Source organism: Oncorhynchus gorbuscha, linkage group LG02, assembly GCF_021184085.1.
Source record: "Oncorhynchus gorbuscha isolate QuinsamMale2020 ecotype Even-year linkage group LG02, OgorEven_v1.0, whole genome shotgun sequence".
Taxonomy (NCBI): domain Eukaryota; kingdom Metazoa; phylum Chordata; class Actinopteri; order Salmoniformes; family Salmonidae; genus Oncorhynchus; species Oncorhynchus gorbuscha.
The window spans coordinates 79,715,938-79,729,347 of NC_060174.1; the positions used below are offsets into that span (position 1 = coordinate 79,715,938).

General features: G+C 44.3%; 1 protein-coding gene across 7 annotated transcripts in view; it reads right to left on the minus strand.

The window, feature by feature from the left end:
* LOC124010579 (clathrin heavy chain 1-like) overlaps positions 1 to 13,410 on the minus strand; it is a 48,343-nt gene that overhangs the window by 18,916 nt on the left and 16,017 nt on the right. For 4 of the 7 annotated variants that reach the window (XM_046323236.1, XM_046323207.1, XM_046323215.1 and 1 more), the window contains exons 3-8: positions 12,962 to 12,964; positions 9,256 to 9,524; positions 7,965 to 8,126; positions 7,594 to 7,707; positions 4,371 to 4,544; positions 639 to 836 (exon numbers count right to left, since the gene is read on the minus strand). In XM_046323236.1, coding sequence (XP_046179192.1) covers positions 639 to 836; positions 4,371 to 4,544; positions 7,594 to 7,707; positions 7,965 to 8,126; positions 9,256 to 9,524; positions 12,962 to 12,964 — 920 coding nt within the window. The remainder of the gene's footprint in view (positions 1 to 638; positions 837 to 4,370; positions 4,545 to 7,593; positions 7,708 to 7,964; positions 8,127 to 9,255; positions 9,525 to 12,961; positions 12,965 to 13,410) is intronic. The other 3 variants (XM_046323245.1, XM_046323226.1, XM_046323198.1) reach the window with 1 other exon arrangement.

Sequence of the window (13,410 nt, forward strand, 5' to 3'; positions counted from 1 at the left end):
GAAGAGAGCAGAGACGGCACAACAAGACGTGTGGAGGGGTCAGCTGCAGTTTATACACACAGACTGAGATACTGCTGATATGTTTTGGAGAAGGTTTTGCTAAAAAACATACTGCACATAGTGACATATTGTACATGCTGGGGGACACGTCTGATTTGCATATCTACACTATGGACTCCAGTGATCAAATGACCCATTATTCACTTTTGTAGTGTATTGACATTACAAGACAAGAACAAACGGAAGGAAATGCACTCTGGTTGTAAAGATGTAGATAAAGATTTTCACTGGACAGTTTAAAGTTAACTTTTAAAATATACTCATGTGGCCAAAGCATTTTTTACATTTTTATAAAACACTTCAAAAACCCACCTCAAACTTGTATCTCAAACAGACCGTTTCAAAAAGGCTTGCCACTACCTCATGTGACGTCACGCTGGCTCATTGGCTGAGCAGCTGTTTACTTGTCATTAATATTTATTGGAAGGAAAACCATTTCACTCATAATGTGATTAATTAAGGGTCATATTCATAGTAGTCAGGAAAAACTAGACAGTTACTTTGACTTAAATGACATCACAATGATGTGATCAGCTCACCCCTGGAGGGAGGCCTTGTACCGTTGATGTGTCCGTTACCTTTGGTGCGTTGGCGGCCACCTTGGCAGCTTCAGAGTAGTTTCCGCCGGCAAACAGGTTGTTGAACTTGCGCGCGAACAGCTCCTCGGCCCCGGCCAGGTTGTTACGGACGGCCATGCGCAGGGCAAGGTCTGGGTTCTGCAGCACATTGGTGATGTAAGGGATGATGTTCTCCTCCTCCACACACACTGACAGAACCTGGAGACAGAGACACACAGAGAGAAGAGTCTCTGGACATTATCCTAGACACAGCACAGGGGGAACATTTCACAGATGTCAAAGGTATTGCTTAGTATCATTTTTCAAATGGTAGGTTGGATCTGTGGGTCATAGCAAGTCTCTACTTGTGGGTTGCAGATTAAGAGTGGATTGTGGCCTTTGTTGAATTAAGGAAAAATCTGAAGTATTTATAGGGTCACAAAAAAGCTTGAGAACTACTTAAACATGCAACTTAAGAACTACTATCACATGACTGGAGAAATTTAAAAACAACAACATTGCACTCTACCATCTCACTAGTGTTTACTGCTCTAACTTGTTGACAGGGGGCTGTATCTACTATCTAGCTACAATGGCCTCTGTTCTTACACACGGTTCCCATTGACAGACATGTTGAGATGAAAGTATAGACTCCAGATCAGGTAACTGACAGACAGGACAGTGAATGGCAGGCCAGAGGTAATCCAAGCTACAACTTCACAAGTAAACAAAGGACACAGACATGTGGAGGGGAACGTTAATTTGTTCACTTTTTGTACTTCTCCTGCACCAACCCAGTTAGGCACCAGCTGGCCACATTGTTCAAAGAATACTCTAAATGACAAGCAACCAATCAGAGGGGAGAGGGACAGTGAGGTCAGAGGGGGGAGGTGGGGGGCAAATATATAACAAGAGCCCTGAATGGACCACTTTAAAATGGCCTCAGTCTGTAGTAGTCTCACTAACAGGCAGACGATTTAGGGCCTGTCAAACGCCATCAGCATTACAGCGTGAGTGCACTCCGTGACAACCATCTATAACGGACACTGCATAGTGCACCATAGACTCCGCTGCGTCGCATATATATTCCGGCAAGCAGTGAAGCACACACCGTTTGAACTTCTTTGAGCATGGAGATAAAACAGAATTGAAATACGTCGAGGGCAATCTGGGCATATTGGGCTAAACACTATAATTTGTTGCGGTGGCATTGAGCCAGGTTGTGGGTAGGGGCTGGTATGGTAATAAATACATCATTAGTGTGTCAGTGTATGGTGTGCCTCTGGTGGGAGAGGCTCTATAGGGGGGACTAGGACCGTGCCCCAGGACTACCTGACATGATGGCTCCTTGCTGTCCCCAGTCTACCTGACTGTGCTGCTGCTCCAGTTTCAACTGTTCTGCCTTATTATTATTTGACCATGCTGGTCATTTATGAACATTTGAACATCTTGGTCATGTTCTGTTATAATCTCTACCCGGGACAGCCAGAAGAGGACTGGCCACCCCACATAGCCCGGTTCCTCTCTAGGTTTCTTCGTAGGTTTTGGCCTTTCTAGGGAGTTTTTCCTAGCCACCGTGCTTTTACACCTGCATTGTTTGCTGTTTGGGGTTTTAGGCTGGGTTTCTGTACAGCACTTTGAGATATCAGCTGATGTACGAAGGGCTATATAAATAAATTTGATTTGATTTGACTAGGGGAGAGGAGAGGGGCCTTGCGATAAGCCCAGCAGGCCACAGCTGTTAACAGGCATGACTGCACCCCATTCTCCCCTTCACTCAGAGGGGTCAGAGACCACATCCCCAAATAATATGGGTGGGCCAATAAAGGGTGGGTGGGATGGAGGGAAAGAAAACATACAGTGGAGCTCTTAGTGTAGATACACACTCTCTCTCTATGGTAGAGAGGGCATGTGTGTGTGTAGGGGAGGAGGGAGAGGCTGCAGAGAAAGCGACCCAGGGGCAGGAGGGGATGAGCGGTGAGTCAAACCCTTAGACTACAGAGAGCTCTGACATCATCCACAACTGGTTCTGACAGAGTGGAAGTCATCACATCTTGGCCCTCAACCAAGAAAACCTTTTTTTATATCATTAGGACAACCACATCTAAAAAATAGAGCTCAGACACTGCGCTGCCAATGAGACGAGCCGTAGTATCGGTGTTACAGTGGCCTTGAATCAACACACACAGTTGTGACTGACGACAAAGATGACAGAGTCCTGTGATGCAGGGTGACTCTAGGGGCTGTGATTGGCTGACAGAGCCTCTCCTCCCAGTTAGCAGTAAGAGGATTGGTGCCTCCCACTCAACATCATGTCCTGCTGAGAGGGGTAGTGGCTTTTTTTCTCCTTCTTTCGCTCTCACTTTACTATTTTATCTCTCCAATTTATGAAGGGCAGCTTTGTGCAGCTTTTTGCAGTGCCTCCTCCATCACGGTCAGCCAGTGCCAGGCTGCAGACGCAGCATCTTGGACACGGACGGCGCACGCTACACACACACACAGAAGAGAAGATGTGAGCCCTACAGCTCCCTGTGTGGGACTCGATGGAGAAGAAATGCACTGTAGGGACCTGCTTAACCAGCAGGCATCCCTATTACCAAAGCATTATGCTCCTAAGACACTCCAACTAATGAGCAATCAAACTACACAAGACTACTGTTGCTCCATTACAACTCCAGTTAGCTTGGCTACATCTTCAGCAGCCAACGGGAAGCAAATTCATTCACTTATCAAACATTCCACTGACAAGAGGATTAGGCCTAAATACATCCAATGCCATTCATTCACCTGAGCCCTAGTCAAGTGGAGGCTGTAGCCCAACCACTGTACTGTTTAGAAGCCACACCCTGCCAGTGTCTCTGCCATTATCTACACAAACCACAGCCAGTCTGTGCTCACTGCTCTATGGCAACCCCCAGTCAATGTCTAATGCTGTGTGCTCCAGTTTGTGTGTCTCTCAGATCAACTTTCCCTCCTCCACTCAATAATTCATGGGGTCTGTGGCCTGGCTGGAACATTCATCAGCTAGATGGATCCCATTATCCTGCTGTAATACCTTCACAGTGGAGGGTGTGTGTTGGAGGGGGGGGGGGGGGGCTCTCTCGCTGGTTCACCTGTGACACCTTGGATTATTAATAATGAACGCACAGCTCCTGGCTTAGATTGAGCCCCCTGACAACGGCAGGCCAGGAGAATTGTTTATTTATCCTGTTCGCTCAACGCCACTCGTCCACCTAACATTGATCCACTTCCCTGTGTTGCTCATTAAAACATGATTAAATATGAAAGAGGGTGTAATGTGGTGATTGTCTTATTGGGTGTTAGATGCGGTGGTGGTGGGTGGCATGTTCCATGGTACTGCTTGAGTAATCAGCGGTACCATAGGCTGTATAATGTATGGAATGCAGAGCAGTATCAGCCCAGCAGTGGTACAGTAATGAGGACGAAACACACTGGGTTGGGTTACAGTGGAGCACATCAACAGAAATACCACTAGGGTTTCAACTAGCTGAATGGATTTCAATGTATTAGGCTATATATTACATGATACACAGTAGAGGTGGTGGAAAATAATCTAATCATTATTGGAGGATGAGGTGAAGGTTCTCTTTACATTGTTCAACTCGAAACTCAAACATTGTGAAGTCAATCGTTCAATCAGGCCATATTTCTACTTCAGACCACTGGGGGTAGAGGTGTGGATAAAGGAAGTAGGTTTGGAATAGAGGAGGGTGGGAGAGGTGGTATCTGTACCTGTCCTTTCCTGTTGACCCCAATGATGCCGGCAGTGGCTTCGTGAGGGGCCGTAACAAAGATGGTCTCCCCGCTGATCCTGTTCATGTAGATGCAGGTGCCAGTCTCCAGATCATACAGGTGGATGTAGCCATATTTGGTGATGAGGAACACCACATCCTGCTTGGAGCTTATCTGAGAGGAAAAGGTGGAAAAACCAAATGTATAAAAATGTAAAAGCCAAGTATTCTCAAAGGTTGAAAAAAAGAATCCTCCAAGGGCTGTACAGGTTTCTATCATTCATTGATGAATGAAAGAAAGGATATATAGAGCACTCCTCTTCCTGTGCCAATATATCCCTGTCCTAATCAACAGACAAAAAAAACAAAAAAAACAGTTACGTACACATTTTTAGACGTTTATCGCAAGTGAAGCGAAATTAGTGTTTCTAGTTTCAACAGTTAAGTAATACACAAGGTGACTCTACAAGGTGTTGAAAGCATTCCACAGGGATGCTGGCCCATGTTGACTCCAATGCTTCCCACAGTTGTGTCAAGTTGGCTGGATGTCCATTGGGTGGTGGACCAATCTTGATACACACAGGAAACTGTTCGGTGTGAAAAAAACAGCATTGTTCTTGACACAAACCGGTGCGCCTGGCACCTACTACCATACCCCGTTCGAGGGCACTTACATCTTCACATTGCCCATTCACCCTCCAAATGGCACACATACACATTCCATGTCACACGGCTTAAAAAACATTCTCTAACAGGTCTCCTCCCCTTCATCTACACTGACTGAAGTGGATTATCAGTAAGGCATCATAGTGTTCAACTGGATTCACCTGGTCAGTGTATGTCATTGATAGACGTTTTGTACTAAGTGGATATACAGTGCATTCAAGTATTTACACCCATTCCCTTATTCCACATTTTATTACGTTTAAGCCTCATTCTAAAAGTGATTAAATAAACTCCTCAATCTACACACAATACCAAGGTAAAAACAGGTTTAGACATTTTTGCAAATGTATTAAACAAATGTAAATAAGGTACTTATGGTTTAAGTATTCACACCTTTTGCTATGAGACTTGAAATTGAGCTCAGGTGCATCCTGTTACCATTGATCTTTGAGATGTTTCTACAACATGATTGGAGTCCACCTGTGGTAAATTCAATTGATTGGACATGATTTGGAAAGGCACACACCTGTCTATATAAAGGTCCCACAGTTGACAGTGCATGTCAGAGCAAAAACCAAGACTTGACGAAGGAATTGTTCGTAGAGCTCCAAGACAGGATTGCGTCAAGGCGCAGATCTGGTAGAGGGTATCAAAAAAACTTCTGTAGCATTGAAGGTCCAATAACACAGTGGCCTCCATTCTTATATGGAAGAAGTTTGGAACCACCAAGACTCTTCCTAGATCTGGTCACCTGGCCAAGCTGAGCAATCAGGGGAGAAGGGCCTTGGTCAGGGAGGTAACCAAGAAACCAATAGACACTCTGGAAGAGCTCTAGAGTTCCTCTGTGGAGATGGGAGAACCTTCCAGAATTCAACCATCTCTACAGCACTCCACCAACCAGGCCTTTATGGTAGAGTGGCCAGACAAAGGCCACTCCTCAGTAAAAGGCACATGACAGCCCGCTTGGAATTTGCCAAAAGGCACCTGATGGACTTTCAGAGCCATGAGAAACAAGATACTCTGATGAAACCAAGATTGAACCATTTGGCCTGAATGCCAAGCGTCACGTCTGGAGGAAACCAGGCACCATCCCTGCATGGTGGTGGCAGCATCATGATGTCAGGATGTTTTTCCGAGGCAGGGACTGGGAGACTAGTAAGGTTTGAGTGAAAGATGAACGGAGCAGATGAAAACCTGCTCCAGAGCACTGGACCTCAGACTGGGGCGAAGGTTCACCTTCCAACAGGACAACGAGCACACAGCCAAGACAACACAGGAGTGGCTTCGGGACACGTCTCCGAATGTTCTTGAGTGGCCCAGGCAGAGCCCGGACTTGAACCTGATTGAACATGTCTGGAGAGACCTGAAAATAGCTGTGCAGAGAAGAATGGGAAAAACTCCCCAAATACAGGCGTGCCAAGCTTGTAACGTCATAACCAAGAAGACTCGAGGCTGTAATCGCTGCCAAAGCTGCTTCAACAAAGGTACTGAGTAGAGTCTGAATACTTATGTAAATGTGATATCCACTAGTTTTTGTTTTTAAATGTCTAAAAACCTGTTGTTTTTGCTATGTCATTATGGGGAATTGTGTGTAGATTGCTGAGGAATTGTTTTTATTAATGAATATTAGAATAAGGCTGTAACGTAACAAAATGCGGAAAAATTCAAGGGGTCTGAAAACTTTCCCAAAGGCACTGTACATATGAAGTGGCTAAAACAGCACATAAACATTAATACAATTAGTGTTCAATGACTATGTACATAGGGCAGCAGTCTCTAAGGTGCAGGGTATATTACCGGGTGGTAGCCGGCTAGTAACAGTCACCAAAGTTCAGGGCAGGGTACTGAGCGGAGGCCAGCGAGTGGCGACTAACAGTCTCATGGCCTGGAGATAGAAGCTGTTTTTTTATTCTCTAGGTCCCAGCTTTGATGCACCTATACAGTCTTGGCCTTCTAGATGGTAGTGGGGTGTACATGCAGTGGCTGAGGTCCATGATTATCTTCTTGGCCTTCCTGTGACACCAGTTGCTGTAAATGTCCTGGAGGGCAGGAAGTGTGCCCCCAATGATGCACTGGGCTGACCCCACCAACCTCTGGAGAGCCCTGCGGTTGCAAACGGTGCAATTGCTGCACCAGGCAGTGATACAGCCTGACAAGATACTCTCAATAGTGCATCTGTAGAGGGGTCAAGCCAAATTTCTTCAGCCTCCTGAGGTTGAAGTGGCACTTTTTGCACCTTCACCACACTGTGTAAATGGACCATTTCAGGTCATCAGCGATGTCCAGGCCCCTCTTCACTATGTGCAGTCAGAGTCACAATGTCAGGCTGCCCTGGTCTAACAGGGGCAAACAGTGAAAAGTACAGTCCATGGTTCCTGACTGCCATCACGAATGCCCTTTTCACAATATTGTGCCGAGTCTGATATTTTTTCACATTCTCCTTTCTAGCATGCAATTATGGTGAATCCGTAACCAGGCCACTGCAGCACAGCTTGGCATGGCTCAGTAGTGTGAAATGGGTATAACAGTTATACGTACAATACATAGCTATTATGTACCTGCATGGCCACTGGGAAGTCATTCTGAGCCTCTGGAGGGAAGAACACATCCACTGCTTTCTTTGGAAAAGGCTGGTTCCCTGTGGCTGGGGTGCCCACCTCAATGATGTGCAACTACATTAGAGAGGATCATTGAGAGCAATGTCATTTACGGTCATCTACAAAGTGCTTAGCCAACGGGCAAAACTGGTTGCAATGACATCAGTACAACCAGATTTCAACCACTTAGTCGTAATCTGGTTATAATTACGTTATTTAAAACCAGATTTGTGCGCTGAGTATTGTCAAGTGAAAACAATATATCTACCAACCACAATAGACTTTAACCTGCCAGCCCTGTCTCCCTCTTCTCTTCTCCTCCCCTGTCCTACCTTTCCCCCAGCCTGTCCTCTCACAGCAAAGCAGAACAGTGTGGACTCCTCTGTGTTGCCCTCCATCTTGAACTGTGCGAAGCCTGCGGCATGGCCCTCGATGGGCTGTGACACCTTCCTGTCCACAGAGTACAGCTGCATGGCACCCACCACACGGTTTTGCTGCAGCAGAGAAAACAGAAACCCGTTAACTACAGAGCAACAGGGTATGCAATGTTCTGCTTGGCAGTCAGTCGATGGAGTTTGATGATGCATACTAAGGCCACGCCACGTGTGTGATCAGGGATATTCACTATCATGGAGGTTTTGTATTTGATTAGGATCCCCATTAGCTGTTGCGAAAGCAACAGCTACTCTTCCTGGGGTCCACACAAAACATGACATAATACAGGACATTAATAGACAACAGCTCAAGGCCTGACCTTCATATACTTAAAATGTCAGTCTACATATCAGTACATACACACAATATCTAGGTCAAAAAGGGGACAGGCGTTGTGCAGTGTTTTTTCAAACCAGGTTTGTTGTTAATTTCAACAACTTGAGATGAAGGGAGTTAAATGCAATAATGGCTCTATATAATACTGGATGTCAACTTGAATTTGTGCTGGATTTGGGGACTGTGAAAAGATCCCTGGTGGCAAGTCTGGTGGGTGGGCGTGTGTCAGAGCTGTGTGCAAGTTGACTATGAAAACAATGGGATTTTCAACATTGTTTCTTATAAAAATAAGTGATGCATTCAGTCTCTCCTCAACTCTTAGCTAAGAGATACTAGAATGCATAGTATTGATATTAGCCCTCTGATTACAGTGAAGAGCAAGATGTGCCATTGTGTTCTGGGCCTGCTGCAGCTTAACTAGGTCCTTCAAAGCAGCACCAGACCATAAAGCAGATCATAATACCTATAAAACCTAGCAGACAAATAGGGAAATGGTTCCAAACATTATTCCACCATTCATTTTTCACCATAGGGAATTTTAGAAACACTTCAAATAAGGGCTGTGTTTTGTGAAGGCTTACCCTGGCATGACGTTTTGATAACCATGTAAATCTCTCAGACAAGATGACTTATTATATTTGGCTCTATTCTCAGATCCAAAAATGCTACCTAGCATCAAAGTAGACATCATGCAAGAGCACAAGTCCCTGCAAACTAGCTTGCTTTGTGGAGTGTGGCGTCAAAAAAATCAGAGCATCTCTATCACCGACAGACCTCTTCCCCACATTTACAACCATAATATAGTGAGTGCGCTCGCATGAATATGCATGAGTGTGTGTTTAAGACAGTAACCTGTGCGGAGATGCCAATGAGCAGCAGCCATCTCTGCTTGGCGTCAGTGCGGTAGTTGATGATTTGACAGCCCGCCAGGCTGGAGTGCCGGTCAAAGACTTTGATTGGCTGGGAGTCCCCCTCCATGCTCCAATGGTAGACAGCATTGTCAGTCACAAGTGCCACTGTGTTCAGGGAGATCCACTTCCAGAAGGTGACGTCATCAGTCATGGTGTGGGCCTTCATCTTGCTCTTCATCTCAATGTTAAAGATCTGAAGGGTTTTGGCGGCTGAGAGGGGCAGAGGGAGGAGAGAGAGGGGCATCGCATGGGAGAACAACCCGTTGTGGCTAATCTGAGAGCTAAATCAACACACACAGGTCAGAGTTCTAGAGAGGCACACACACATACACACACACACCGGACTGAGGGAAAGGTAAATACCAAATTCCACTTGAATAACGAGAGTCAAGATCGAAATGTTGGTAGTCATGGCTCAGAGAGCATCAGGCAAGGAGGTCACCATGACTTACTAAAACACCAGTCAGAGTTTAAGAAATGAAAAGCAAAATGTTTACAGAACCACAAATCTTACATATCTGCATCAAGGTCAAATATAAGAGGAGAGGAGTAATGAATACTTATGGACAGTATTAAAGGGAGAGGAAAGAGTGTTGCAGAATGTTTGGGGACTGGCAAATAAAACCACTTAAACTAATGGAGAAGAGGGGTTCTCAATAGTGATTAAGACTGTGCGTTGCTACATGTTATTTAATAGTGTTAATATATCAATGATAGGTTAGAAAAGGCTACTCACCTGTGTTTTGTTTGATTATTTTTGGGTGATTAAACATTAACTAGGTAAGCTAAAGCCTTCATGCATTTCCTGTTCATTTACCACATCGAAAGCTAACTGTAAATCACAAAAAGCAATTAACTTCCAAAAGCTGCAGAATTATTTTTGCCGTGTTAGTGACAGCCGCTGATTCATAATCACAGCATCAGACCAGTTTGCAGTGGACCAATAATAGCATAGGCAGCCAAATTTTAAATTCAACAAGGTGAATTTTGATTGGAACAGATTAAGCAATTGAAAGTGTGCATGGTGAGAATCTGCACACACAGTGTGTATTCTGATGTTCCCATCCCACAGGGTGACTAAACCGTCACATGACAGACTTAGCATAGTGGTTGAGAGGGAGGGGAGGCCCTGTCTGAATCCATATTAGGGAATAGGAAGAAGGTGTCTAGCAATGCTACGATGCTAGTGACCACGGCCCTGCGTTTCCCACTAGTTCTGTCCAACAGTAGCTATAACACAGATGATTGGGAATGACAAAAGTCATGATGGCCCTATTCAACATCTCTATACTCCTGGCCTGAAATGTTCACTTACTACAGCCACTACCATCTGATAGGATAGTCTTACTGAACACGTACAGTGCACTTGGAAAGCATTCAGAACCCTTAACTCGTTCCACATTTTGTTAAATTACAGCCTTATTCTAAAATGTTTCTCAATCAACACACAAATACCACCATAATGACAAAACAGGTTAAGAATTGTTTGCAAATGTATTAAAAATATTTAAAAAATTATTTACAAAATTATTCAAACCTCTTTGCTATGGGACTCGAAATTGAGCTCAGGTGCATCCGGTTTCCATTGATCATTCTTGAGATGTTCCTACAACTTGATTCGAGTCCACCTGTGGTAAATTCAATTGATCGGACATGATTTGGAAAGGCACACACCTGTCTATATAAGGTCCCACAGGTGACAGTGCAAGTCAGAGCAAAAACCAAGACTTGACGAAGGAATTGTTCGTAGAGCTCCAAACCAAGCCATGAGGTCAAAGGTATTGTCTGTAAAGCTCAGACAGGATTGCGTCAAGGCACAGATCTGGGGAAGGGCACCAAAATGTTTTTGCAGCATTGAAGGTCCCCAATAACACAGTGGCCTCAGTCAACCTTAAATGGAAGTGTAGAACCACCAAGACTCTTCCTAGAACTGGCTGCCCGGCCAAACTAAGCAATCGGGGGAGAAGGGCCTTGGTCGAGGAGGTGACCAAGAACCCGATGGTCACTGACAGAGCTCCTCTAGAGATGGGAGAACCATCCAGAAAGACAACCATCTCTGCAACACTCCACCAATCAGGTCTTTATTGTAGAGTGGCCAGACAAAAGCCACTCCTCAGTAAAAGGCATGACAGCCCGCTTGGAGTTTGCCAAAAGACACCTAGACTCTCAGATCATGAAAAACAACTAGATTATCTTCTGCCTGAATGTCAAGTGTCATGTCTGGAGGAAACCTGGCACCATCCCTACGGTGAAGCATGATGGTGGCAGCATCATGCTGTTGGGATGTTTTTCAGCGGAAGGTAATGGGAGACTAGTCAGGATCGAGGGAAAGATTAACGGAGCAATGTAGAGATCCTTGATGACGTCCTGAGCGTTCAGGAGGTGGTTCTCAAACTGAGGCGAATGTTCACCTTCCAACAGGACAATGACACTAAGCACACAGCCAAGAGAATGCAGGAGTGGCTTCGGGACAAGTCTCAATGTCCTTGAGTGGCCCAGCCAGAGCCTGGACTTGAACCCGATCTAACATTTCTGTAAATAGCTGTGCAGCGACACTCACCATCCAACCTGACAGAGCTTAAAAGGATCTTCAGGGAAGAATGGGAGAAACATCCCAAATACATGCGTGCCAAGCTTGTAGTGTCATACCCAAGAACACTGGAGGGTGTATTCACTGCCAATGTAAATGTGATGTTTTTTTAGGTGAGGGGGGGACTATTTAATTAATTTTAGAATAAGGCAGTAATGTAACAATGTGGAATAAGTCAAAAGGTCTGAATACTTTCAGAATGCACTGTGTATCATCTAATCAATAGTAGTATAGGAGCAGAGCAACCATCAGAGTATGAACACTGATTCAACGTCACCCAGGGCACGTTCACTGCCTACAACTTTGGATCTACCATGAGTTGGCTAGCTATGAAGGAATTCTAAACGTTTTAATAAAAGATGAAACATCCCAAGTAACCTAGCTCATGTCTATTTACTGCTTTACCTCAATCTTATGTAGTCTTGTTTCAGGATTAAATAACCTAAGCTTAGAGCAATGAAAATTACACAGCTCTTATGTCAACGATAGTGAAACCTGTAGGCAACCATGGGGTTGGCCAACATTACTCTTGAACACAGAGGAACTGGGGCAGGGAATCCGAATGGCATACAAATTTGTGTAAATAGAAATGTAGCTAAAATCATAATTTGACTCACAATATTTCCACCCCCAAAACAGATACTAAATCACTGGTACTTCTAAGAAAATGATTGATGTAATGCCAACATTCAAGCTAGATGGTTGTGAAAGCCAAATCCTGTTTAGATGGCCTAATAGTTAGACATACGTGTACAAAATATAATATGTATTTTTTAAAAATGTGTATGGATTTGTCCTGATTCCATATTAAAATCAGTGTATTTTGCCAAATTGATGTTCAACTATATGCAGACAGGGTTTGGAAAATAAAGTACAATGGGACTGGCACAATGGGAATCAGTCTCCAGCTGGAGGATAACATGGTGCTAAGAGCTTGGTTATGCATCTAATATGAAAGAAGAGACTGGTGTGGGTGTTTTCTATTGACCCTAATATCCGGATTTAAAAACAGGATTTAAAACTTGCACAACTCAGGTGTACTGAAATTGTAACTCACCGTCTGCGTACACATAAGAAAGCAGTAAACAAACAAAACAGAGAAACAAAAACAAAACAAAAACAGACAAAGCAATTATGGCTGCTGAACAAGAACGTAAAAAAAAGAATCACACTTCTGTTGGGTCACAGATCAGTAAACCAAATGTCTGGCAAGACTCCGGCTAGGCCGGAGCTAAATGACTTTACAAAACTAAATATAAATAGCTGTATGTGGACTTAAAACAGATGTTGACTACACTGAATGGATGTTGAATGTTGACAAATCTGCTGGCTACATTACACAAACATGTAAAAACTGAATCATGAAGATAGGCAAGCCCATTAAGGGTTAAATGCGGCTATACTCCATCCATAAAAACATCAACACAACCTTAAGCGGATGGAATGTAAGCCTACGTATGATAACTCTTGTACGTACAAATAACTCCCTGCAGAGGTTAACCTCAA